At 40.8% G+C, this 23,444-nt stretch overlaps 2 protein-coding genes across 2 annotated transcripts in view; both read left to right on the top strand.

The window, feature by feature from the left end:
* LOC121883509 (myosin heavy chain, fast skeletal muscle-like) overlaps positions 1-23,444 on the top strand; it is a 45,354-nt gene that overhangs the window by 15,088 nt on the left and 6,822 nt on the right. The window contains exons 2-18 of the mRNA XM_042391807.1: positions 19,194-19,416; positions 19,662-19,805; positions 19,896-20,052; positions 20,165-20,192; positions 20,273-20,384; positions 20,468-20,560; positions 20,641-20,704; positions 20,828-20,926; positions 21,016-21,119; positions 21,215-21,353; positions 21,464-21,582; positions 21,691-21,840; positions 21,920-22,090; positions 22,177-22,483; positions 22,935-23,014; positions 23,103-23,190; positions 23,280-23,397. Of these exons, the coding sequence (XP_042247741.1) occupies positions 19,213-19,416; positions 19,662-19,805; positions 19,896-20,052; positions 20,165-20,192; positions 20,273-20,384; positions 20,468-20,560; positions 20,641-20,704; positions 20,828-20,926; positions 21,016-21,119; positions 21,215-21,353; positions 21,464-21,582; positions 21,691-21,840; positions 21,920-22,090; positions 22,177-22,483; positions 22,935-23,014; positions 23,103-23,190; positions 23,280-23,397 (2,177 nt within the window). The 5' untranslated portion in view covers positions 19,194-19,212. The remainder of the gene's footprint in view (positions 1-19,193; positions 19,417-19,661; positions 19,806-19,895; positions 20,053-20,164; positions 20,193-20,272; positions 20,385-20,467; positions 20,561-20,640; positions 20,705-20,827; positions 20,927-21,015; positions 21,120-21,214; positions 21,354-21,463; positions 21,583-21,690; positions 21,841-21,919; positions 22,091-22,176; positions 22,484-22,934; positions 23,015-23,102; positions 23,191-23,279; positions 23,398-23,444) is intronic.
* Positions 13,485-14,546, top strand: LOC121883523 (myosin-7-like). The gene is given in 5 exon segments (XM_042391822.1): positions 13,485-13,776; positions 13,918-13,980; positions 13,983-14,021; positions 14,102-14,194; positions 14,297-14,546. Coding segments are annotated over 5 exon segments (450 nt in total). The 5' UTR covers positions 13,485-13,602; the 3' UTR covers positions 14,378-14,546.

Here is a 23,444-nt window from a genome sequence, read left to right as displayed (position 1 = left end):
ATCGGTGCAGGAGGATCTGCACTACTGGGGTCCCCACAGCCTCTGTCGACAAGGACACCGCTGGGTTGAGTGATCTCCTATATAGTGGTGTTCACAGATGTGTCCCTGACAGAAAACCAACACATCAACCTTGTCGTACTCAGGTGGTGATCTTGGTTCTCCAACACTTCCTGACTCTGGTTCAGGGGACATATATGTTGTTGATGACTGCACCATGGTTGCCTATATCAACAGTCAGGGTGGAGTCCAATCCACAACCCTGTCGAAGATGGTGGAGTACCTGTTGGTGTGGGCCTCAGAACATCTCCTGTCTCTGAGAGATCTCATGTCAAGAGGAGGCCCTCTGGCAGACGAATGGGTGCTGCACTTCGAAATGGTGCAGAGGATTTTGAACTGGTTCAGGAGAGTGGAAGGGGAACTGTTTGCCAGTCGAAACACTCCACTTAACAGCCCACTCTGATTCTCCCTTATGATGCAAGACAATCCACCCTTGGGGGTGGACGCATTTGCACATGCACCATGGCCAAGGAGGCTGCTTTACACCTTCCCTTCTTTTTGTCTCATTTCCCTTCCGCTAGAGGGGACTGAGACTGAGACAAGAGTGTTGGTCATCCTGATAGTCCCAGACTGTTTGGCACCTTAACCCAGATTTTGGTGGCCCAGCCCTGGTCCATTCTCCAAGCGAGTTCTGTCCTAGGAGGCAGGCTTGATGGGTGCACTGCCCATGTTGGGCTAACCTCTCCATGCTTGGCTACTGAGAGGGACAGGCTGATGCAGGCTGGACTGTCTGCACAGGTGGTGGAGACCATCCAAGCAGCAAGAGCTGGATCCACCGTTGCTTGCAAAAAATCAAAGTGGTTGGGATTCCAATGCTGGTGTGAGGAAAGGAGACTAGACCACCTGACATGTGCAGTGGGAGAGGTTCTCTCCTTTCTACTATATCTGGTGGAAAATTCCACTGTTAAAGTGAATGCAGCAGCTGTTTCCTCCTGTCATGAGGGCTTTGGCGAGATACCTGTCTTCACCCACCCCCTTGCAAAGCGGTTCGTACAGGGGGATAGGAGACAACAAGCAGGTAAGGCCCCCCCACACTGTGACTGAGCACATTACTGAGGAGGGACTGTACCCACAGAGTCCAGTAGAGGGTGGAGCCTGTGTGAGATAGAACAAAGGTTACAATATTGTAACTCCAGTTTATAAACACCGGAGGAGCCCTCTACCTATGGATCCTGCCGCTCCTACACCATCCACTGAAGTGATCTCTGGATGAGAGCGGTAGTGAGGCACTGCCTTATATACTGTGTGAGACACTCGGAATCGGTAGGTGTGTCCTGATTGGCCAGCTATGTACATGCATATTCTTTTTACCTATAGAGTCCAGTAGAGGGCACCGCCAGTGTTTACAGATCTAGGGTTACAATATCATAACCTTTGTTCTCATTGGGGGGGGGCAGATACACGCGTCACTGGGCGTTGTCTCCTAATTCCCTGTAAGAAATGTTTCACAAGGGGGTGGGCAAAGATGGATCTGTTGCCAAAACCCTCATGACAGGAGTAAATAGCTGTTGCATACACTTTAATAATGGCATGAAACAGCCCCCTTTTCCACCAGATACTATAGAAAAGAGAGAACCTTCCCCATTGCACATGTCAGGGGGTCTAATCACCTTACCTCGCACCAGTATTAGAATCCCAACCACTTTGCCTTGTAGCAAGCAATGGTGGATCCTGCTATCGCCACCTGGATAGTCTGCACCAACTGTGCAGACAGTCCAGCCTGCATCAGCCTGTCCCTCTCAGGAGCCAAGCCTGGAGAGGTTGGCCCAACATGGGCAGTGTGTCCATTGAGCCCACCTCCTGGTTCAGAGCCCCTCAGACTTGAGGAATGTACCAGGGCTTGGCTGCCAACATCCGGATTATCTCTGAGTACCATGGTGCTGAACAGCAGTGTGGGACTATCAGGATGACCGACAGTCATTCTTGTCTCACTCTCTCCAGCAGAGGATGAATGAGACAAAGAGGAGGAAAAGCGTAAAGCAGCCTTTTTGACCATGGAATGTATGCAAATGTGCTCACCCTCAGGGGTGGATCATCTTGCGGTGTCAGGGAGAACCAGAGTGGGCAGTGGGTGTTGTTGTGACTGGTGCACAGATCCACTTCTGCTTCTCTGAACCAGTTCCAAATCTGCTGTACCACCTCAGGGTGCAGCCTCCAGTGGTCTGGCAGAGAGATGCCTCTTGACATAAGGCGCCCCTCTTTTCCAGACCCAGAATGTGTAGGGCTCTCAGAGACAGGACGTGTTCTGAGACCCACACAACAGGTCCTCCACCATCTTCAACAGTTGATTTAGGCAACCGTGGTGCGGTTATCTGTTCTCAGCAACATGTCCCCTCCCATCCCCTCCCCTGAATCCGAATTAGGAAGTGTTGAGGAACCAAGAGCACCGCCTGAAGTTTAAGGAGGTTGATGTGTCAGTTTTCACCCGGAAGGCCACACATGACGTATTGCTCTCCCCAGGCAGGTGCCCCCCAACTCCATCAGGGATGCATCCATGAACACCGCTATGTAGGAGGTCACTTGAACCAGCAGTGTCCCTGTTGACAGATGCTGTGGGGACCCCCAATAGCGCAGATCCTCTGGAACCACTGGAATGCCTGCCACCCTGAACCCCAACACTTGCATGACAGTCAAAGCTGTCACTGCTGCTCCAGTCCAAGAACTGCCTGCTGCAGGGTAGACTGATGTTGGCGTGACTGGGAAGCAGTCTTCTTCCAGTTGGTGGCAAAACCTAACTGGGTTAGGTGCAGCACCAACTTGTTTGGACAGTTTGGACTTGCCACCCATACCTTTAAGCTTTTGTATCTTTATTGTCACTTTTGACAATAAACTCACTGAACTGATCCTGAGATGGATTTTTTTCAATTGGACTGTGTGAGGTGATTCATAGTCTTTTGTGCTTTTGTAAGGACTGGAAATGACCAGTCAGTCTACGTTACAACCCTCACGTATGGTCACGATCACCATGAAAATGAGATCATGAATACATGCAGAAATGCCGAAATGAGTTTCCCCCGGAGAGTGTCTGGGCTCAGCCTGAGAGATAGGGTGAGAAGCGTGGATATCCGGGGGAGGCTCGGAGTAGAGCTGCTGCTCCTACGCATGGAAAGCACCCAGCTGAGGTGGTTTGGGCACCTGGTTAGGATGCCACCTGGACGCCTCTCTCTGGAGGTGTTCCAGACACGTCCAACTGGTAGGAGACCCCAGGACAGGCCCAGGACATGCTGGAGGGTTTACATGTCTCTCCTGGCCTGGGAACATCTTGGGATCTCCCAAGAGGAGCTGAAGGGCATTGCTGGGGGGAAGGATTTCTGGGTTTCCTTACTCAGTCTGATGCCACCACAACCCGGTCCCAGATGAGCAGCAGAAAATGGATGGATGGATAGATGAACTTCAACTACAGCGACACCTGATACTGCTTATCTGACTAAGCACTATGGCATTAGACAGGACTATCTGTAACAGACTCTACCATACCTATTACTATTCTATACCTGCTCTAGAAACAAGACGAGCAAGTCAGTCATTTTCTCTTTTTTGGGTTGTGGCTACTTCTTAATGGTGTGTGTCAGCTCTGCACTTTTCTGGCAATTCTACCCAACCCCAGGACAACTACAATAAATATACATATTATATTGTACTTGATTAATCACTAGCAATGCTCTTACCTTACCTTTACTGACATTATACTATTCATTTAAAATACATTTCAGAAATAAATTATTTTAAAGGATAAATATCTTTAAACTTGAGATATGGTGTTAACAACATATCTAAATGTGTCTAAAAATATATCCATCTCTCTATGCCAAATGTGAATCACTGCTCCCTCCCTTAGCTAACTTATTTTTGACCGTGGTAATACCTTGTGATCTGCTTATAAGATGGCAAATAATAAGTTACATCTGTGCAAACCTTGGAAATGAAAGATTCTGGAGATGATCCCAGTCTTTTTCTTTAAGGCACCATTTGAACTTATGTCAAAATATCAACCCCTTTCATTTAAAACTGCATCTTTTTTATTCCTTACAGCAAAACATCAACAATGTTTGTGAGGAACTGGTGTTAAATTATCTGAGTTGGCAACCCTTCTCAGTCTATTCTCAGGAGACATATAACACCTGTTCAGCATTCATGGAAAGATCATCCATCTAAGTTTTATTTCAGATATCTGAGATTTATGTCCTGCTGCAACTATACACCAGTGACATTTCAATGCTTCTCCAAATTTAAACCTCATTACTGGGTGTGATGTCAAAATGAACGGGACACAAGTGCCTATCATCAACTGTGTCAACTTGAAATTATTTCAACCGCTAGATTTATTGTGGGTAAACCCACAAACAATGCCATGCTCTTTTGCAATTTACTGTCGACATAACTAGTTTACTCAGTATTCATAAACAATCAAATACCTGCTGTACAATTATATTAATTTTGAAAACTGAGTTATAAGTTATGTTGTATCAGAATGAAGAATTCACATATGGACAATGTGGATGTAAATGTAATATGATTAATATTTAATAAATGTAATGTAATATCATTTCACATTTTTTAAGTAGAATTAATTTGACACTGTACTCTGTGTATTTTGATACACATAATTAGACTGCCTATTCAATTAATTCCCATATCTCTAAATATTTAGATGGTTTTATAATGTGTTTGTTACTTAAATAATATTATATGTATTGTAATACACCTTTGTAAAGTGTTAATTATATATCTAGAAAATCAAACATATTTCTATCCCAGTCTGGCTCTATGTTCCTCCACCAGTCCATCAGACACCCTTGGGCTTTTTCCCAAGTTGAACTGGACCAAGTACGAGAAGGTCCTTGTACAGGAAAATGAAGCTTGCTTTCACACTAGTTGTGAAATGTGACTGTGGAGTTTGACACACCTTGTTAGGCATTTTTAGGCGTTAGGCAGTTTATACATCAGGCAGCCTATCAGCTCCTTTCCTGTTCTCCTGTTCCACCTGTACCTCATGCCCTCGTCAGTTTAGTTTGTATTTAAGTCCCGGTTTTCACTTCATCGTTGTTGGATCCTTTGTTCTGTCCGGTTCAGCTTTGCTTTGCTCCTGAGGCTGAATAAAGACATTCCTCAGTTCATACTGGCTGCTGTCTCTTGCATTTGGGTCCACCGGCTCCGCTTCACCTAACAACATATTTATTAACTTATACACACGGTACATATCTCTGTCAAGCCTCCCTGAGCAAATTGAGCAGAGCACTTACGCCATGGAGGCAGGTTTAGAGCTGGACTTTAACTCTAACTGACAGGCATCTGAGACAGATGAGTGCAGTCAACTGTTCCTACCATCCAAGGAACCTTCCAAAGTTTGATAAGATGGAGGACATGGCCATGATCACCGACCTCAACGAGCCATCTGTGATGTATAACTTCATTATGCATCATGGATGATCTATGTAAGTTTTCAATTTTATCCAATGTGTATGTATTGTAAATATTATTTCAGTCCATTTAAGCAAATATTCAAACAGTGTTTATTCTCTACTAATACAGTCCTACTCTGGATTGTTTTTCATTGTCGAGAATCCCTACAAGTCGCGTCCTATGTCTAACACTGTATGTGTAGCAGCATACAGAGGCAAGAAGAGAACTGAAGCACCACCACACATATTCTCCATCTCTGACAATACCTATCAGTTCATGCTCACTGGTAAGATCAAAGTAACTAGTGTTAAACTGTGTAGAATTGAACTTAAACATAACCTTATTGAAGGAATGATCAAAACAGAATTCATGTGAAGTCTGCATGTTTGTATTTCAGTTGGTGAGAACTGGTCTGGACTGATTACGTGAGTATGGAACATAATATAATGCTAAATCTTTATAAACTTTATGATAATAAAGCAGAATCTTGACAATGTGTTTCTTTTGGGGCAAAATCCTTTCTCCTGAAACAGCATTTTACATCTTTTGCACTTTTCTCAATGGCTCTTTCCATTCTTGGCCAGTGGAATCTGGCACAAGGAAGGTGTAGTGCACACTCGAAACAAGGTGGCCAACATCAATATGCACACCCTGATGTACCATTTCTCTGAACTGCTCAGGTAAGACCAACTGTTAGACAAGGTTGTCTTGGTCAATCCACCTCCTGTACAATATGTCATCTTTGAGTTTGTCTTTTCCAATTATTCTGACATCTGGATGCTCAAGATTTGTCTCTCTGAAGCTGGGTTTTAAAGCTCTCAGATGGATTGTCTTTTTGAGCATTGCATCACTCAGAGCATGTCATGGATGGTAAGGTGTCTTCAACAAAAACACCAGGTACTAATGAGGGGTCGATGACAAGAGACTCCGCAACAACAGGTTGTTCTGAGTGGTGGTGGTGTTCACCTCTCAAGATGTCTCAATGTCACAAGATGATGTTGACATAAGGCGGAGAACACTTCATGACGTATGTCATTTCTTGCATCCAAGAACTGTTTTTTCATATCATCAATTCTCCCTCTCTTTAATGAAAGCTTCATCCTCATGAGCCAGGTCTTGAGGCCAGCAGAATAACCCGTCTGTATCACAGTTGGTGTGCCCTGCTCTGTACTTAATGGTAAACTGGTAGGTAGAAAGTTGTGATGTGCAGAGAGCCCAGTATTTGTATTTGTAACTATATTTGTTGAGGCAGCAAAATAATTTATATTTGTATTTGTATTCAAATAAAAGTGGAAATAGGCGTAAAAATCCAGTTTTTATTTTTACTACACTTTTAATTTTAGGATATTTAAGTATTAAAATAAGTGTTTATGAATAAACTATCTTATGAAGGAGGTCCCCACACCGAGTCTCAAATTAGAGTCTCTCAGATCATAGACAACTGCGCTGACTACTGGGCATTCTATCTGTTTTGATTCTGGGCTAGCTTTTCAACTTGTTTTGTTAGCTCAGCTATCTTATTTTCAATCTGAAAGGTTTCATCTTGTTTTGGTTTCTGCACTGGGAGAGGTTTACTATCATGAGTGGGGTTCTGTGATTTTGGCTTAACTTTTACACTTGTTTAATTAGCTCATTCACTTTCTTTTCAAGCTTTGATGCCTCATTTTGCTTTGTGTTGGGTGATGGGAGTGGCTCACAATTATTCTTTTCATTCTGTCTACCTTTGCTGAGCAGCGATCTTTCTCAGTTCTCAACATGTAGAGGAATTCAGGAAATGATGGTAGATTGTTCATTTTGTACTCTAACTGCAGACCTATGATGATGCTCTGATCCCAACAGCCCCTACAGAACTGTCTGAGTAACTAGTCGTTGGAATTTTCAGCTGAGGCCCCCCTTCTGGAAATTGCCCTTGTGAGGAGGCTTTGACGCCTGTTTAAATACACTGAGGTTTTCTCTCCATTTGTTGTTGAAACTGAGAAACACTGCAAATAACTCCTCCACAACGCAGAAAGCAGAATCAAGCTGAGTGACCTAGGCACTTGGTGAGGAGATTCCAAGAGGTTTCACTACATCAGCAGCTGGACTCAGTAACCTTTCAAGTATTCTTCTCACCTTGTGAACATCATTCAAGGAAGGATCACCAAGAAGGAGGTCAACAGGGTGTCATAGTCAACCTCGCCATTGGACCCTGCCAGAGAAGGTGCAAATCCTGATTTGTGTGGATGATTAAGTGGTTGACTCATTTCAGATGATATGTTCTACAATCACTTTCTGGATCTAAGGTGGGTTAAAGATATTCTCACGGGAACTGGGCTCACTGGCACATAGGCACGTGCACTATGAACATGTATGGGCTCTGCAGGTTCACTTTGGTCATCTCTTGTGATGTCATTGTTGGGTGTGTACTATATAGTTGTGTATAAGACTTTAGTTCACTCAGGTACCTACAGGCTATCCACCTGCCTATTTTATTCCTTTCTTCTTGTTAGATATCTCCAATGGTTCTCACAGACCACACCACAACAGGGTCTTTGGGACTTGGTATGGTGCCTAAGGTACTGGGGTCTATTCTAGAGATGGACCTGTCAGATGCATACTCGATCAGGGCTCCTTCCTCTGGCTGTCCTAACTCATCGGGGATCCTGACTATCTTGGAAATGTTCCCGTTGATTTTGAATACATTTGCTATTTCTTCATCTGTGTGAGCTCCCTCAATACATGCTATATACAGGGAACTCTGACCATCAACATCAAAGCGGTTGCAAATATCCATATCTAAAGTCACCAGAATTAATAATTCACTTACTTAGAAGTTGTGTATTGTAGGATGGAAGATAAGGTGGCTACTGGCTACATTTGAATCGATACCGGTACCTGGAATTTGGTACCAGTACCCAACAGTACCTGTTTTCAGTACTTTACGCTCTCTGTAATACTAAAGTAATATATTATACAGAGACCATAATGAAACGTATGGATATCCTTCTGTTTATGTAGGATTAGCATCCTAGCCTACAGTCCATCAGCTGTATGACTTTATATCCACGCCATGATGTTTTTCAGAGCACACAAACACCGTTAAGACATCTGTCACCTGCCCAGCATGGTGCTATTAAACCGGAGACAGCGCAGCTACATGTTATTTTGACAAAATCTATGGGCTACACACAGCACTATGCTATACTAATGATGTCAGTAAATCAGTCTGTAAATGTGTGTTTTTAAAACTTACCTTGGGGCTGTGCTCACTCTAGCTAGACATGCTATTTATCTGATAGCCGCCATGCAGGCTGGTAAAATGGATCCGTCTCGTCTGTTTGTATCCGTGGGTTGGTGCTCCTGTCAGTATTGGAGCCTCCATTTGAGACACTTTGGTTGGTAAATGTGTGTTTTTTTAGGGCTGCACTCACTCTCAGTCCTGCAAGGTACTGGAATTTGGCAACAATTGATCTAATGTGAAATGGTACACGGTGGTACCAATGTAATTTGGTCGGTAGAGGTACCAAGTTTGGTACCCAACCCTAGTGGCTACTAATGTCCAATCTCTTGGCTGGCTTACAACTTTTGTGTAACCTGTGTGTAACTTTTACCTTGTGGTAGGGAATCTATGTTGCCGATCCCAGGTATAAGTTTTGAGTTTATTTTATTTATACAGCACATTAAAAGCAAACAGGTTTTGCACCAAAGTGCTTCAGAACTGAAGACGGAACTGTGCCTGTGGCTAGAGAACTGTTAGAAATCATCAGTATGCCAGGACAAACTGCTGCAAATGACTGTTTTAGGAGCTTTGTTGGAATTATATCAAGCTGACAGCTAACAGGCTTCATGCCTGCAATTATGTGACCAAGCAGGGATAAAGAGACAGAGTGGAAATTATTAAAAACAGGAGGGTCCTCAAAAGCCAGTGAAAAATTTTTGATAGCGTGTGAAATATTTGACCTTATGCCATCAATTTTGTTTAGAAAGAAGTCCTTTAACTGCTCACAGCTGATTTGGGAGGAATTTGTAGTGCAGCAAGCAGAGGGGTTAACTACAGAGTTTGTGGTGCTAAACAGGATCCTGGAGTTATGACTGCTCTTGGTGATGATATCTGAGAGGTATTTTGCTTTGGTATCTTTAACAGAGGATTAGTATTTAATTAGAAGCTCCTTATAGATTTCATAGGAGACATGCAGTTAATCTTTTGTGCACTTACGCTCTGCTTTCTGGCAACAGAGCGCGTGGATTCATTCAGCCAGGGATCTACTTCTGTCTTCCTAGCTCTGGTCTTAAAAGTGGCAATAGAGTCTAGTATAAACAGACAAGACTTATGGAAGAGGTCTATTAGTTCATTTGTGTTTAAACAGGTAGAGGAGGAGTCAATAACTGGGATTGTGGAATCAACACTATAGGCCCTGGAATACAGGCTGGGTGTGGTAGAGTTGATTATATGGAAGCGAGTTAGGGCAGTTTTGGTATGAATAGAGGAAGCTGAGTGTCAACTAAAATAACCTTATGGTCAGATACACAGATGTCACGTAGAACACAATCGCTGAGTGAAAGTCCAGAGTATGATTTTTAACATGTGTTGGGCAGGTCATAGATTGCACTAAGTTAAAAGAGTCAATAAGATGCAAAAAATCTGTAGCAAATGTATTGGTAGGATAGCAGACATGTATATTAAAATCACCTAAAATTGAAAGCCTAAAGTCATATCTTGACATGACAACAGAAAGGAGTTCAGAAAATTCTCTAAGAAAGGCTCTGTTCTGATTTGGTGGTCTATAGACTATAACACAATACAGGTAATTCACCATTTAGTACAAAACCCAGAGATTCAAAAGTAGAGAAAGCACCAAAGGAAGCAGGAAAGCAAGTTAAAATATTCCTAAAGATTACAGCAACACCACCACTGTGACCAGAAAGTCTTGGCTGATGGGGATATGCATAACCAGGGGGCGTGGTTTCTATTAGTGGAATAATATCTGTATTTAGCCACGTTTTCTATGACAAAAAACATATCCAGCTTATTGGAGGAGATAATGTCTTGGCATATAAATGATTTATTTGATAGGGACCTCACATTCAGTCGGGCAACTCTGGTTGGGGTTTGAAGAGGTAAACTGATTGGTTTAATAATTATTCGATTTTCAGAAATGACACCTCTGCTCTCTGGGCTGTCATAAAAATAAGTTGGGCAGGAGGGGGAGCCAGTGGCACAGACTGGAGGTGAAGAAGGTAAAGGGGAGGACACTGGGGCCGAAGAGAAACAATTAATCATAATGTTTTCCTGCAACGGCCTGTTGCTAATCCTGACAGGGATTTTAAAAGTATCATAAACAGTATCTAGATCTGGAGTTCTCTAATGCATCTTAGAGTAGAGCTTAGCACAGGTTCACTCAGTTTTGTAGGTTCAGTAAATTCACTGGGTTCGGTAAGAAGATTGGCATCAGCAGACCCTACAAAAAGAGAAGTAAGACCTCCAAACCACACACACAACACATACACCACCGAAAAATAATAGAAAATATTTTCATAAAGGCATTCTGTCTTGTTTCATTTGTTCCTGATAGCTTCTTTTTATATATTCAAAGCATCTCTCTTACTTGGTCTTGAGTTCCTTTGCTTTGAATATTCCTTTAACGTTGTTTGTCAACCTTGAGTTTCTTTATGACATCAGATCTAGTCAGATTTTAGTCTTTTGGGCCCAAGAAAAAAAAAGCTAAGATCTCAGGACAAACTAAAAAAATAAAATAGAATTCTCCTTAGTTATGTTCCCTTTGATTTGGTTCCTACTGCCCCCTTGGAACGGCGCAACTTCCACATGTCACCAACAAGATGAATGCATTCATGAGCAACGATGACAATCTGGATGGCAGACAAAGCAGCTCCACGATGCCAGATAGAATCATCCCTCAAAAAAAACAGACTGCACACAAGTGTGCAGAACAGTTAACAGTTAACAGCTAACCACAGGTGGCTAACTCACCAGAATAATCCATTAATTTGGAAGGAAATGCCTGGCAGATTTTCTCCCAACGATTCCCTTTCTACAGCCACTCTGCAGCTCAGCAGTTTTTTTTCTCTCTGGCAACACACCAGCTCCACTCAGTTTCAGTTTAGAATGCCTTATTTTACTCTTTTTAAACTAACTAATTTTTTGGCCACATACCTGTCTGAGTCACATGCCCTGCAGTAAATGAGGGGGAAGCAATATTTTGTTTCCTAGGATGGTGAAGTTCTGCAAAGACCAACTACTACTCTGCCTCTGATTGGCTCTGACCCTGATATTCTTACCCTAACCCTAACCATCTCACTCCTCATGCCTAAACCTAACCAATGAAGGAAACGATTACTAGCCAATCAGAGGCAGAGTGAGGTAGAGTAGGGCAGGTCATTCCGTCACCATCCTAGGAAAAAATATTTGCAATGGGCGACTAGAGGCTTCTCTGTGCGCAGCCACCTAGTAAGCATCTACCGACAGCCTGTATGTTAGGCATTTAGGGAACTTTGGAAATTGTAGCGTCTACCGACAGCCTGCATATGAGATGTTGAGGGGATATCTGTAATCTACAAAAACCTGGGATACATGTGCCTCTATTGAAATTCAGTGTTTTCAAACAGAGGTTTCTGGTGTTAGAAAAAGGGTCGTGGAAAGAAGTAGGAGTTGGTTTATCTTATTTATTTTATGTTGCTAATTGACTTTGGCAAGCCAATGACCAACTTGAGGAGCACTCACCCCCATTTCGTCTGTTGCCTGAGGTTGTGTGGTGGTTGTTATGGAAAATTCTAACTTTAGGGGTTACAAATTGGGTTACACTGGGTTAAGCATGGGCCTTGAGGTCACAGAGTAAGCAATATCAGTTTTTACAGAGTCTCTCTCTGTTCTTAGAGAGAGAGACACTGTTTCTCTCCTTGGGTGCACAGCTGTCTGGATGTTTGGGGAAAGCAGGAACCACTCTGATAAAGAGTGAACTGGTGTTGTCCCGGTAACCAAGGTCAGGGAGATGGCCCGAGACTCCCTGCATGACACCACAGGTAGGTGATTGCAAAGAACCAAACTGTGCTGACGGTGACCTGAAGCTCCATGCAACATTACCTGAACTAACATGGGTAAAGCACAGTTCTTTATTTAGAAACTAATGAACCAATAGACCAATATTTCATATTGTGGGATGATGATGATGTTTACTGTTTTTGTTCTCCACTTGACCAAGTGTTCAATAAATATTCTCAGCATAAGACATGAACAGGCTCCTGGACACTTTCTTCACTGATGAGACCATTGACCAGCATTCCTCCACAACAGTGGTAAAACCTAATTATCTAGATATAATATATACAGCATAGTCTAAGTTTCTCTAAACTGGATTTTGGCTTTTGGTTGTTCTACGGAGAAGATCTCAGAAATGACTGAACAGATTGATGAAATTGGAAAGAGCAACCATGAGCTGGAAGAAGCCAAGAAGACCATAGAGACTGAGAAGGCTGAAATTCATTCAGCATAGGAGGAAGCAGAGGTAAAAATCTAAATCACAATATCATGTATGTAATGGTAAGTATTCATTTAAAATGTTCTTTCATTTTAAAAACTAGGAACACCTTTAGGTGTATGTTCAACTTTTTCCTTTAGGGCACACGGAAGCATGAGGAAGCCAAGATTTTACATGTCCAGCTTGAGCTTAACCAGATCAAAAGTGAGGTTGACAGGAAGCTTGCAGAAAAAGGATGAGGAGATGGAGCAGATCAAGAGGAATTGCCAGAGGGTGATTGACTCCATGCAGAGCACTCTCAATGCTGAGGTCAGGAGCAGGAATGATGTCCTGAGAGTGAAGAAGACGATGGAGGGAGACCTGAATGAGATGGAGATTCAGCTGAGCCATGCCAACAGGCAGGCTGCTGAGGCCTAGAAACAACTGAGGAATGTCCAGGGACAGCTCAGGGTGAGCTTTGTCTGACCAATGAATAAACAGATGCTGAAGAGCAACGAAAGTTAATTCTTTGAAGGACATGAAGGAGCAGGTTGCCATGGTGGAGCACAGAAATGACCCGATGGTGGCTGAGATTGAGGAGCTGAGAGCCGCTCTGGAGTAGACAGAGAGCTTGTCAGCTCATTAAAACTTAAATTTGAATTAGAAAACCTTCTTATCATTTCAGGTTGTCATGATGGCTGAGGAGCCGAAGAAGGAGCAGGACACCAGTGTTCACTTAGAAAGGATGAAGAAGAACCTGGAGGTCACAGTCAAGGACCTGCAGCACCATCTGGATGACGCTGAGAATCTTGCCATGAAGTATGGCAAGAAGCAGCTCCAGAAACTGGAATCAAGGGTATGCACTGTATATAAATGCTCACAACGGATCATTTTCTGGAGGTGTGAAGTAAATTCTATCAATTCTATTCTATGCTTATTTCGATTGACTGTGATCTTTGTATATAATACTAAAGTATAATTTATCATAACTTTTCATGTGCGTGAGCTAGAAGCGATAGTTGAGGCCAAGCAGAGACATGAAGGTGATGCTCCACCAAATATAAATATGAAAGAAAATATGAAAGAAAAGTGAAGGAGCTGACCTACCAGGTATTTCACATTTAATAAAAACTACCTTAATATCTCTTAATTCTCTATTCTTTATCACTTATAAGCCTTTATCTGTGTAGACTGAGGAGGACAAGAATATGCACAGACTTCAGGACCTGGTGGATAAGCTGCAGTTCAAAGTGAAGGCTTACAAGAGACAGGCTGAGGAGGCTGTAAGTCAAATACATTGATGTGACCAATAATCTACAGTTTAATCAATAATGATATAATTTGTCTTGTAACTATATGAATATTACTCCCTTTACCCTTCACAGGAGGAGCAGGCCAACACTCACTTGTCCAGGTTCAGGAAGGTCCAGCATGAGCTTGAGGAAGCTGAGAGCCAAGAGCTGTGAGGCTGGAAAGGTAAATTTGTTATAGGTTGTTTGCATTGTTACAATATCAGTTGTTTTGAAATGAGAAGCCAGTAGATTGATTTGATGCTGTGTACTTTCACTGTTGACATTGTAAATCAATACCACTTTATATTACTCAAGTGATTGCATATTTCCACATGAAGAGAGAAACTAACTTATAAGGTAGTTTGTTTCATAAATTTGATCTTTTGCTATTGCTTAGTCATCATCGAGTTTAGGCCTTTCAACAAAGTTAATAAAATATGAACATTTGGTTGAGGGCTTTTCAACATTGCAATAAAGATGATAATTGTCCTCACTATCCTGAATTCTATCTTTTTCCCTATTTGAAACAGTTACTCCTAGATAGTGATGCAACTAAGTAAAGCAGTTAGCCATGTTGTAATGTCTTGTGGTACAGTAATCAGAATCATTCACTGGTCACCCTTTGACTATGTCGAATCAAATTATTCTATACTAGTGCAGTGCCCGTTCAAAATGTGCCTGTTCGGAACGGGCCAATTTCTCAATACGTAGAGAGAGTTGTGCCCAACCCCTTAACACCTTTCATGAAGACTATCAGTAGACACAACAATTTACCGATGCTCCTTAAAAGCCTCACACGCAGAATATCTGACGACTTGAGTTGAGCTGAAGTTGATCGGATGAACTGTAGTACCCATTCAAAACATGCCTTAGACATCCTCCACTATGTCTTGAACATACATACAAAATTCTGGCATGTGATGAACGGGAATAGAGTTTAACTTTTTCAATTTATTCTCTATGGTAGTTCTTATCTCTACGAATGTAATCCCATCTCTGACCACAATGTAAGTTGCTATGGCAGATTGGCGCTGTCCATATTTCAGTTCGTGAACTTCACAGGCAGAAGAAGAAGAAGAAGAAGCAACGTTGTTTATTAGGTGTTTTTATATATTTCTGAACATGCCTGAGACATCAAGCTCTAAGTCTTTAAAGTACATGCCAAGTATCATTCACAGTAACGTTACACAAAGCTTATGTCCCTTAAACGTTTTCAAGTCATTAACACTATGGACTCCACGGACAGATGATGAAGCAAATCAACATTGTAAAAGCAACGTTGTTTATGAGGTATTTTTACATGTTTCCGAACATGCCTGAGACATCGAGCACTAGGTTTTGCATGTATATGCCAAGTGTCATTCACAATAAAGTTACACAGTTAAATGGTAGAGCTTAACTCTCTTAACCGTTTTCAAGTCATTTATACACAATGGATGTAATCCCACCTCCGACCGCAATGTGGGTTGCAATGGCAGATTGGCGTTGTCTGTATTTAAGCTGGTTGACTCCACTGGCAGAAGAAGAAGCAGATCAACGTCATAAATGTTATTTATGAGGTATTTTTATATATTTCTCCAGAACCGCTCATCCAGACAACTTCACACATAAACATGGCACTTCCCCGTTTCCCCAGCAATCCACCTGCCAAGTATGAAGTAGATCGGATGAACAGTTCTTAAGATACGTGAAGGACAAACCCACATACATACATATATATATACATATAACTTATAGCTGGTAGCTCCCGGTCTTAGAAGTGAAGCCAATGTGGAAGTGCCTTAAACCTGCATTCTTTCTAATGGCCATCAGGGGGCGACTCCACTAGCTGCAAAAAGAAGTCCAATTGTGTGGAAGTCTGAGAAAATGACCCATGAAAATATTTTCTAATTTGAATAAAGAACAAAAATGTTCTCTGTTTTTTTTCTCAGATTAATATAATTATCAAATCAAATTCTTCTTAGGCTCAGGCCCTCCCTGCATCCATGCAATGTTCTACTTGGGATGTTGCAGACGACAAATAGATGTGGGTTGCCAAGTTATTCCAAGTCTTTGTACTAAGTCCCCTGTAAGACATCAAAACTTGACTTGGAATATTGGAGCGGAATGAGTCATCTCTATTCAGATATTTGACAACCCTTCATCTGGTAGCCCTGAAGACTTTTTTGTGAAAGTTGCCTGGATCTCAAATCACTTTTGTGCTGCCTGAGTATCTTCCTAAAGGGAATATATGGTGACAGGCTAAACATGTCAATGTCACATAAACAACAAAAGAAATAAACACCACCAGTACACCAAAGTGGATTACTTTTTCATAGCAGATCCCAAATCCCAAACATCATGAGAACAAAAGGTACAACTCATGGGATACTTATTTCTGTAAATCCCATTATCTAATCATGGTTCATTGTTCACAGCCTGTGTGAGGTGATATCTAACAAGAGACAAAGGCAAAGTTGGTGTAATCTCTGTACATGCACTTAAAACACCACATATAAACATTCTTAGCAGTATGAAAACATACATTATGAGGCAGTGATTTGGGCGAATGCAATCAGTATCAGCAGAAAAGATGCTATGTAGAGTGATGGAAAATACTCATTTTAAATTCTCCTACCTTTTGTTGAAATTAATAAGTATATGTCCCAAAAATCTGCTTGAAATGAGTCAAAATCTGTTAAGATGGAAGTTACAACTGTTAACCCACTTCGTGATATGGGTTAAGTGTTTCTATATTTTTATATATTATATATTATTATTATATTATATTTTCTTTGGTGAGCCAAATTGACTCAAACATGACATAATGGGCATAAGCCTTCAAGATCTGCCAGGACACTTGTATCATGCTTCCTTAACAGCTTCTTTAGTATCAAATGTAGCAACTGGCTGATGTTCATTTGGCATGTGAAACTTATTTTGGGCTTGATCTCAAATGAGTTGCCAACTGTTTTCATGTCCATTTAGGGAGATACATAAAAGGTGATTGAACTTTTATGGATGGTACTTCATCTTAATTTATTACAGGAATATGAGATGTGCCAGAGTCCAGTAACTGTAGACATCAAATATTTTGGCACACTTCCAAAATTAAGCCCCATGCATGCATCTGACATGGCCCATTAAAGTCATTAATGTGATGTAATCTCAATTAATATAATGCTTTGATTTTCAAATTGGCAAGTTTAGATTTATAAAATCAAATAGTGCACAAACACAGCTATGCATTATGGTATATTTTTACATTATTCTGTCCATATTACTGGCACACACAGGAACACAGAAGTTTTTATGAGCACGATGAAAGTTTTGGTAAATATAGCATTACCATAGTCAAGCATTATTAAGCATTATATATTATAATTTTACCCAAGACTTAGTATATAGTTTATATTAAAGATCAACAATATAAACATTCAACTAAAGTGTGATGACAACTTATATTAGTGTCATTTAGGGATGAACTTTCAAAGATCTCAAATACGCAAGTGTCCTGCAACTGAATACCAATGGTATTTTGATGAGTTTCCAAAACCAACCTCCAAAGCTGTCCATGAATTAAAAAAAAAAAAGATTGTTGGTGTTAATTACATGTTTCAACTTTCATGACCTTTGAATAAAGAACTAAATTTATTGGAATTGTACACAAACCATATTCTGCACTATTTAATGAATGATAAATATTGGCCATCGTTTAATGCCTGCACTTGTTGGCAGTAGTGGACCAACAGTTATAATATCAAGTTTCTATGAGAGAAATGAATAAGCACCTCCTTCTTTCACTCTATATAATTTTATATTTATGTTTCCTTAAGCAGACCCTTGGGTCCTATTTGCTTTACTGAAGTCTTACTTAAGTATGTGTGCATGTCTGACAGTCTTTCTCCCACTCTACAATTTCTCTTTTTTTTCTTTTAAGAGAATGTGTTCATAGTCAACATTTCGTATGAAAGCAAGCATGTTGAAAATAAATTAAAATTAATTTAGCTGTAAGGAAGGTATTTCCCTTCAGTATGATTTAAATTGAATTTACTAGCAAAGTAGTCCATTCTACTATAAATATTCAATTTTCCTACTAAACAATGGTTACATTTTACATTTTATTCAGTATTTGAACACCCATATTGTGTATGTCACATTCACATTTGCGATGAAATCAAATCAATTGGTACAACATCACGCTGCATTATGTCGTTTTCAAATTCTAGTTACAAATAAAAAATGCTTACAAGCTGCATAAATATCACTGCCACAAAATAAGCAACAGGATGAGGCCATGACCAAACTGAGTGAGAGACTACAGCTGACCAAGCACTCCCACCCTCTATAAAAGAGGCAGCCCTGGACTTCTGCATGAACTGGTAGGCACCCAACACAGGTGAGTGTATCGACTGTGATCTTAGTTTGAATTCCTATTGATCAGTGGGTAAAGTTAATGTATTGCTAATTGCTAATGCATATTGTCAATGATTCTTTGTCAGAGTTATCTTTGTTTTAAGTGGCATTCAGGTGAAATTTCATGTCATATCAAAGTAGTCTTGAGCAGACATTATTCCAAAACAATTTACTTGGAAAACTCTTCACCCATTTAAGTAGTTTTCTTTTCAAGAAATCACACAATTAATTAGTTTGTGTTGATATCCAGTACATATCCTGTCTCAACACATACTGTATACTAAGTGATCATTAAGAGCAGTACTATTTCTTTGATTGTGATAAGTTAAATCTGAATAAGTTTTACCACCTTCATTCTTGACTACTCTCAAACTGACTTTCTGCCAGGAAGATTTAAAATGAGAAAACCGAACTGAAAAAAGTTATTGTACTCACGTTTAATCATCTTTTTTGTAGCATCTTGACACTCCACCAGATATTCTACCACTCATCATTTTTTGGAACCAGCTGAGGTAAAAGATGTCAAAATTTCCAACATCAGATGGATACAACACCATTATGACATCATGCTGATATTTTAACACTATTTTTTCAGTCTCCACTAAAGTGCCACCATGAGCACAGACGCGGAGATGGAGGCCTATGGCCCGGCGGCCATCTACCTCCGGAAGCCAGAGAAGGAGAGGATTGAAGCACAAACTGCTCCATTTGATGCCAAAACCGCCTTCTTTGTGACTGATAAGGAGGAGATGTATCTCAAGGGTAAACTTATAAAGAGAGAGGGTGGCAAAGCCACAGTCGAGACAACCACTGGAAAGGTAGGCAATTCATTATTTTACTATTTTAACAACATTTTCCCATCTATTTCCATTGAAGACCCTTTCTATGTAGGAGGATGCCATTCTTTCCTTTGACATTTATTTAAAACTTAGGAAAACATTTGGTGGTTTTAAATTCATATTGACATGGTGGTTAACAAGAACATCCATCTGATTAACTCTAAATTTGAAAAATAAAATCTGAGTAAAGAAAATTTTACTGTATTTTTACTGTATCTTTTCAGACAGTCACTGTGAAAGAAGATGAAATCTTTCCCAGGAACCCTCCAAAGTTTGATAAAATTGAGGACATGGCCATGATGACCCACCTCAACGAGCCCTGTGTGTTGTATAACCTCAAAGAGCGTTTTGCATCCTGGATGATCTACGTGAGTTTCCACTTTACTAATGCGATGTGCATTTATATCTGCATATCTAAATGTTAACACTATGTTTATTTTCTATTTGTGTTATTACAGACCTACTCTGGGCTGTTTTGCGTTGTGGTGAATCCCTACAAGTGGCTTCCAGTGTATGATGCTGTAGTTGTGGGAGGATACAGAGGCAAGAAGAGGATTGAGGCTCCACCTCACATCTTCTCCATCTCTGATAATGCCTATCAGTTCATGCACACAGGTAAGGTCAAAATTAGCAGAGTTAAAATGTGTAGAAATTAAACTTAAACATAAGCTTATTAAAGGAATTAAAAAACTGGAATTCATGTGAAATGTTTACGTTTGTATTTCAGATCGTGAGAACCAGTCTGTCCTGATCACGTAAGTATAACAGAAACTGTAATGCTAAATCATATAATGACGATAAAGCAGAATTTTGACATGTGTCTCTTATACCCCAGAGGAGAATCTGGGGCCGGAAAGACTGTCAACACCAAGCGTGTCATCCAGTACTTTGCAACAATTGCAGCTATTGGAGCCAAGAAGGCTGAGCCAACACCTGGCAAGATGCAGGTAAATTGGTTGTTTAAGATAAAACTTAAGTTTAAGAGGAGAGTTAATTTGAATGTTTATGTAACTCAAATCCTCTCTTGCAGGGCTCCCTTGAGGACCAAATTGTGGCAGCCAACCCTCTGCTGGAGTCCTATGGTAATGCCAAGACTGTGAGGAATGACAACTCCTCTCGTTTTGTAAGTAATCCAGGGAACATCTCAAGACATTTTGTTGCTAAATTACAAAAACTGATGTTATCAATGATCTGGCTCTCTAGGGTAAATTCATCAGAATCCACTTTGGCTCTACTGGAAAGCTGGCTTCAGCTGATATTGAAACATGTAAGTTTCAACCACGGTGTGAATCCAGATTCATCTGGACTATAATCTGGGCTTTAATAAAGTAATAATATTAAAATGTAATAGAGTAATCTCACAGTGTCTGGTTAAATTTGGTTTTCTTAGATCTTCTGGAGAAGTCGCGTGTAACCTTCCAGTTGTCTGCTGAGAGGAGCTACCACATCTTCTATCAGCTGATGACTGGCCACAAGCCTGAGCTCCTGGGTATGTTACTATGCAAATTTGAAATTGAAACTGAAACAATACCAGAGACAACATAAAACAATAATACATATTTTACTGTGCTCCTCTAGAGGCTCTTCTGATCACCACCAACCCCTACGACTACCCAATGATCAGTCAGGGTGAAATCACTGTCAAAAGCATTGATGATGTGGAGGAGTTCATTGCAACAGATGTAAGAAAACATTTTAGTTAAATGGATCTTTTGTGCTTAAGACAACTGGGCAAAATGTTTCAAATACCAATAACTTTGCTTCATGTACAATGTAGACTGCTATTGACATCTTGGGCTTCAATGCTGAGGAGAAGATGGGCATCTACAAGCTGACTGGTGCTGTGATGCATCATGGCAACATGCATTTCAAGCAGAAGCAGCGTGAGGAGCAGGCTGAACCTGAGGGCACTGAAGGTAATTCTGATAATGATATCTTGTAGGGACACTACTATGGGTTTGTATATATCATACTGTATATTTCTAAACATGTCCCAGTTAAAGCTAAAGGTTTGTTTTTCCATCAGTGGCTGATAAAATCGCCTACCTCATGGGCCTGAACTCAGCTGATATGCTGAAAGCTCTGTGCTACCCCAGAGTCAAGGTCGGAAATGAGATGGTGACCAAAGGTCAGACTGTCCCACAGGTAAGATAAAGAAAATTTAATGTTTAAAAAAATAAAAGGGCAATATTTGCATTTTCACATGAAAATATGTTTGTGAGAAATTCTCATTCTAAAATCTTTTATTTCTAGGTCAACAATGCTGTCAGTGCTCTGTGTAAGTCTGTCTATGAGAAAATGTTCTTGTGGATGGTCATCCGTATCAATGAGATGCTGGACACAAAGCAGCCAAGACAGTTCTTCATTGGAGTGTTGGATATCGCTGGATTTGAGATCTTTGATGTGAGTGATTTGAGGAACATTTGAGTTGTATCACATCAACAATGTTTTTCTATGACTGATTATATTACTATAATTACAGTTCAACAGCTTGGAGCAACTCTGCATCAACTTCACCAATGAGAAACTGCAACAGTTCTTCAACCACCACATGTTTGTCCTGGAGCAAGAGGAGTACAAGAAAGAGGGCATTATCTGGGAGTTCATTGACTTCGGTATGGACTTGGCTGCCTGCATTGAGCTTATTGAGAAGGTAAGTAGTAAGTTGGGTTGAAGTGATTTCTTGATTCATGTGCAAATGTTTGTTTCTGCAGTTTAATTTTTTTTTTTTTTCCTCAGCCAATGGGCATCTTCTCCATCCTTGAAGAGGAGTGCATGTTCCCCAAGGCCTCTGACACAAGTTTCAAGAACAAGCTGCATGATCAGCATCTTGGCAAGACCAAGGCCTTTGAGAAGCCAAAACCTGTAAAGGGCAGGCCTGAGGCTCACTTCTCCCTGGTTCACTACGCTGGTACGGTGGACTACAATATCACTGGCTGGTTGGACAAGAACAAGGACCCCCTGAATGACTCAGTTGTCCAGCTCTACCAGAAGGCCTCAAACAAACTTCTGGCCTTCCTGTATGCAACCCACGGTGCAGCTGATGGTAAGAAATTAGATTGATCAGAGTGATCAGAGTGATGAGTATCAGAACAGATGATATGTATTATCTTGCAAAACCCATATACTGCAGAACTATCCATGGTGTCAGAAACACCTTAAATTTTTTAACCACAATTTTCAGAACTATTTTCTTCTACTAATTGTATAAGAAAGTGAACAACATGGTTGAGATTGCTCTCTTTATATTGGCTATTAGCAGCTTAATCAGTGGCAGTTTATGACGTCATACAACATGTAGTAGTTTGTAGTGATGGGTAAAAACTGTGACTGTTACACTTGATTCAGGCCTAGTATAAAGCAGATGACTATTCTGTGGTAGTATATTCCATTGCATTTGACTTACTTAAAACATAGTCTTTCCACAGAGAAGAAAAGAGATTCTACAAAGTTATCTATTTAGTGCCACTGATTAAATTTAATGTTTGTGAAAACAGAGGCTGCTGCTAGTGGCGGTGGCAAAAAGGCTGGAAAGAAGAAGGGTGGTTCCTTCCAGACTGTGTCTGCTCTTTTCAGGGTATGTATTGTTTCATATTTTTGGATACCAATTAAAAACCTCATCTTGAAATACTGTTGACCATTTATCTTGTGTTGCTGATCCACAGGAGAACTTGGGCAAGCTGATGACCAACTTGAGGAGCACTCACCCTCATTTTGTCCGTTGCCTGATTCCTAATGAAACAAAGACCCCAGGTAAGAAGCACATAGCCCAGCTTTGCACACTAAATATGACATGGTGATATGAAGAAATATTTCAAACAATATGAATTTGCAACTTTCAGGTCTTATGGAGAACTTCTTGGTCATCCATCAGCTGAGGTGTAACGGTGTGCTGGAAGGCATCAGAATCTGCAGAAAGGGCTTCCCCAGCAGAATCCTCTACGGTGACTTCAAGCAGAGGTGATGCAATTTTCAATATAAGCAAGTCAAGTTGATTTCAGCTGAGT

Source organism: Thunnus maccoyii, chromosome 18 (genome assembly GCF_910596095.1).
Source record: "Thunnus maccoyii chromosome 18, fThuMac1.1, whole genome shotgun sequence".
In the NCBI taxonomy this organism is placed as follows: domain Eukaryota; kingdom Metazoa; phylum Chordata; class Actinopteri; order Scombriformes; family Scombridae; genus Thunnus; species Thunnus maccoyii.
Note: the sequence above shows the minus strand (reverse complement) of the source record. Positions and strands in the feature narration are given on the sequence as shown.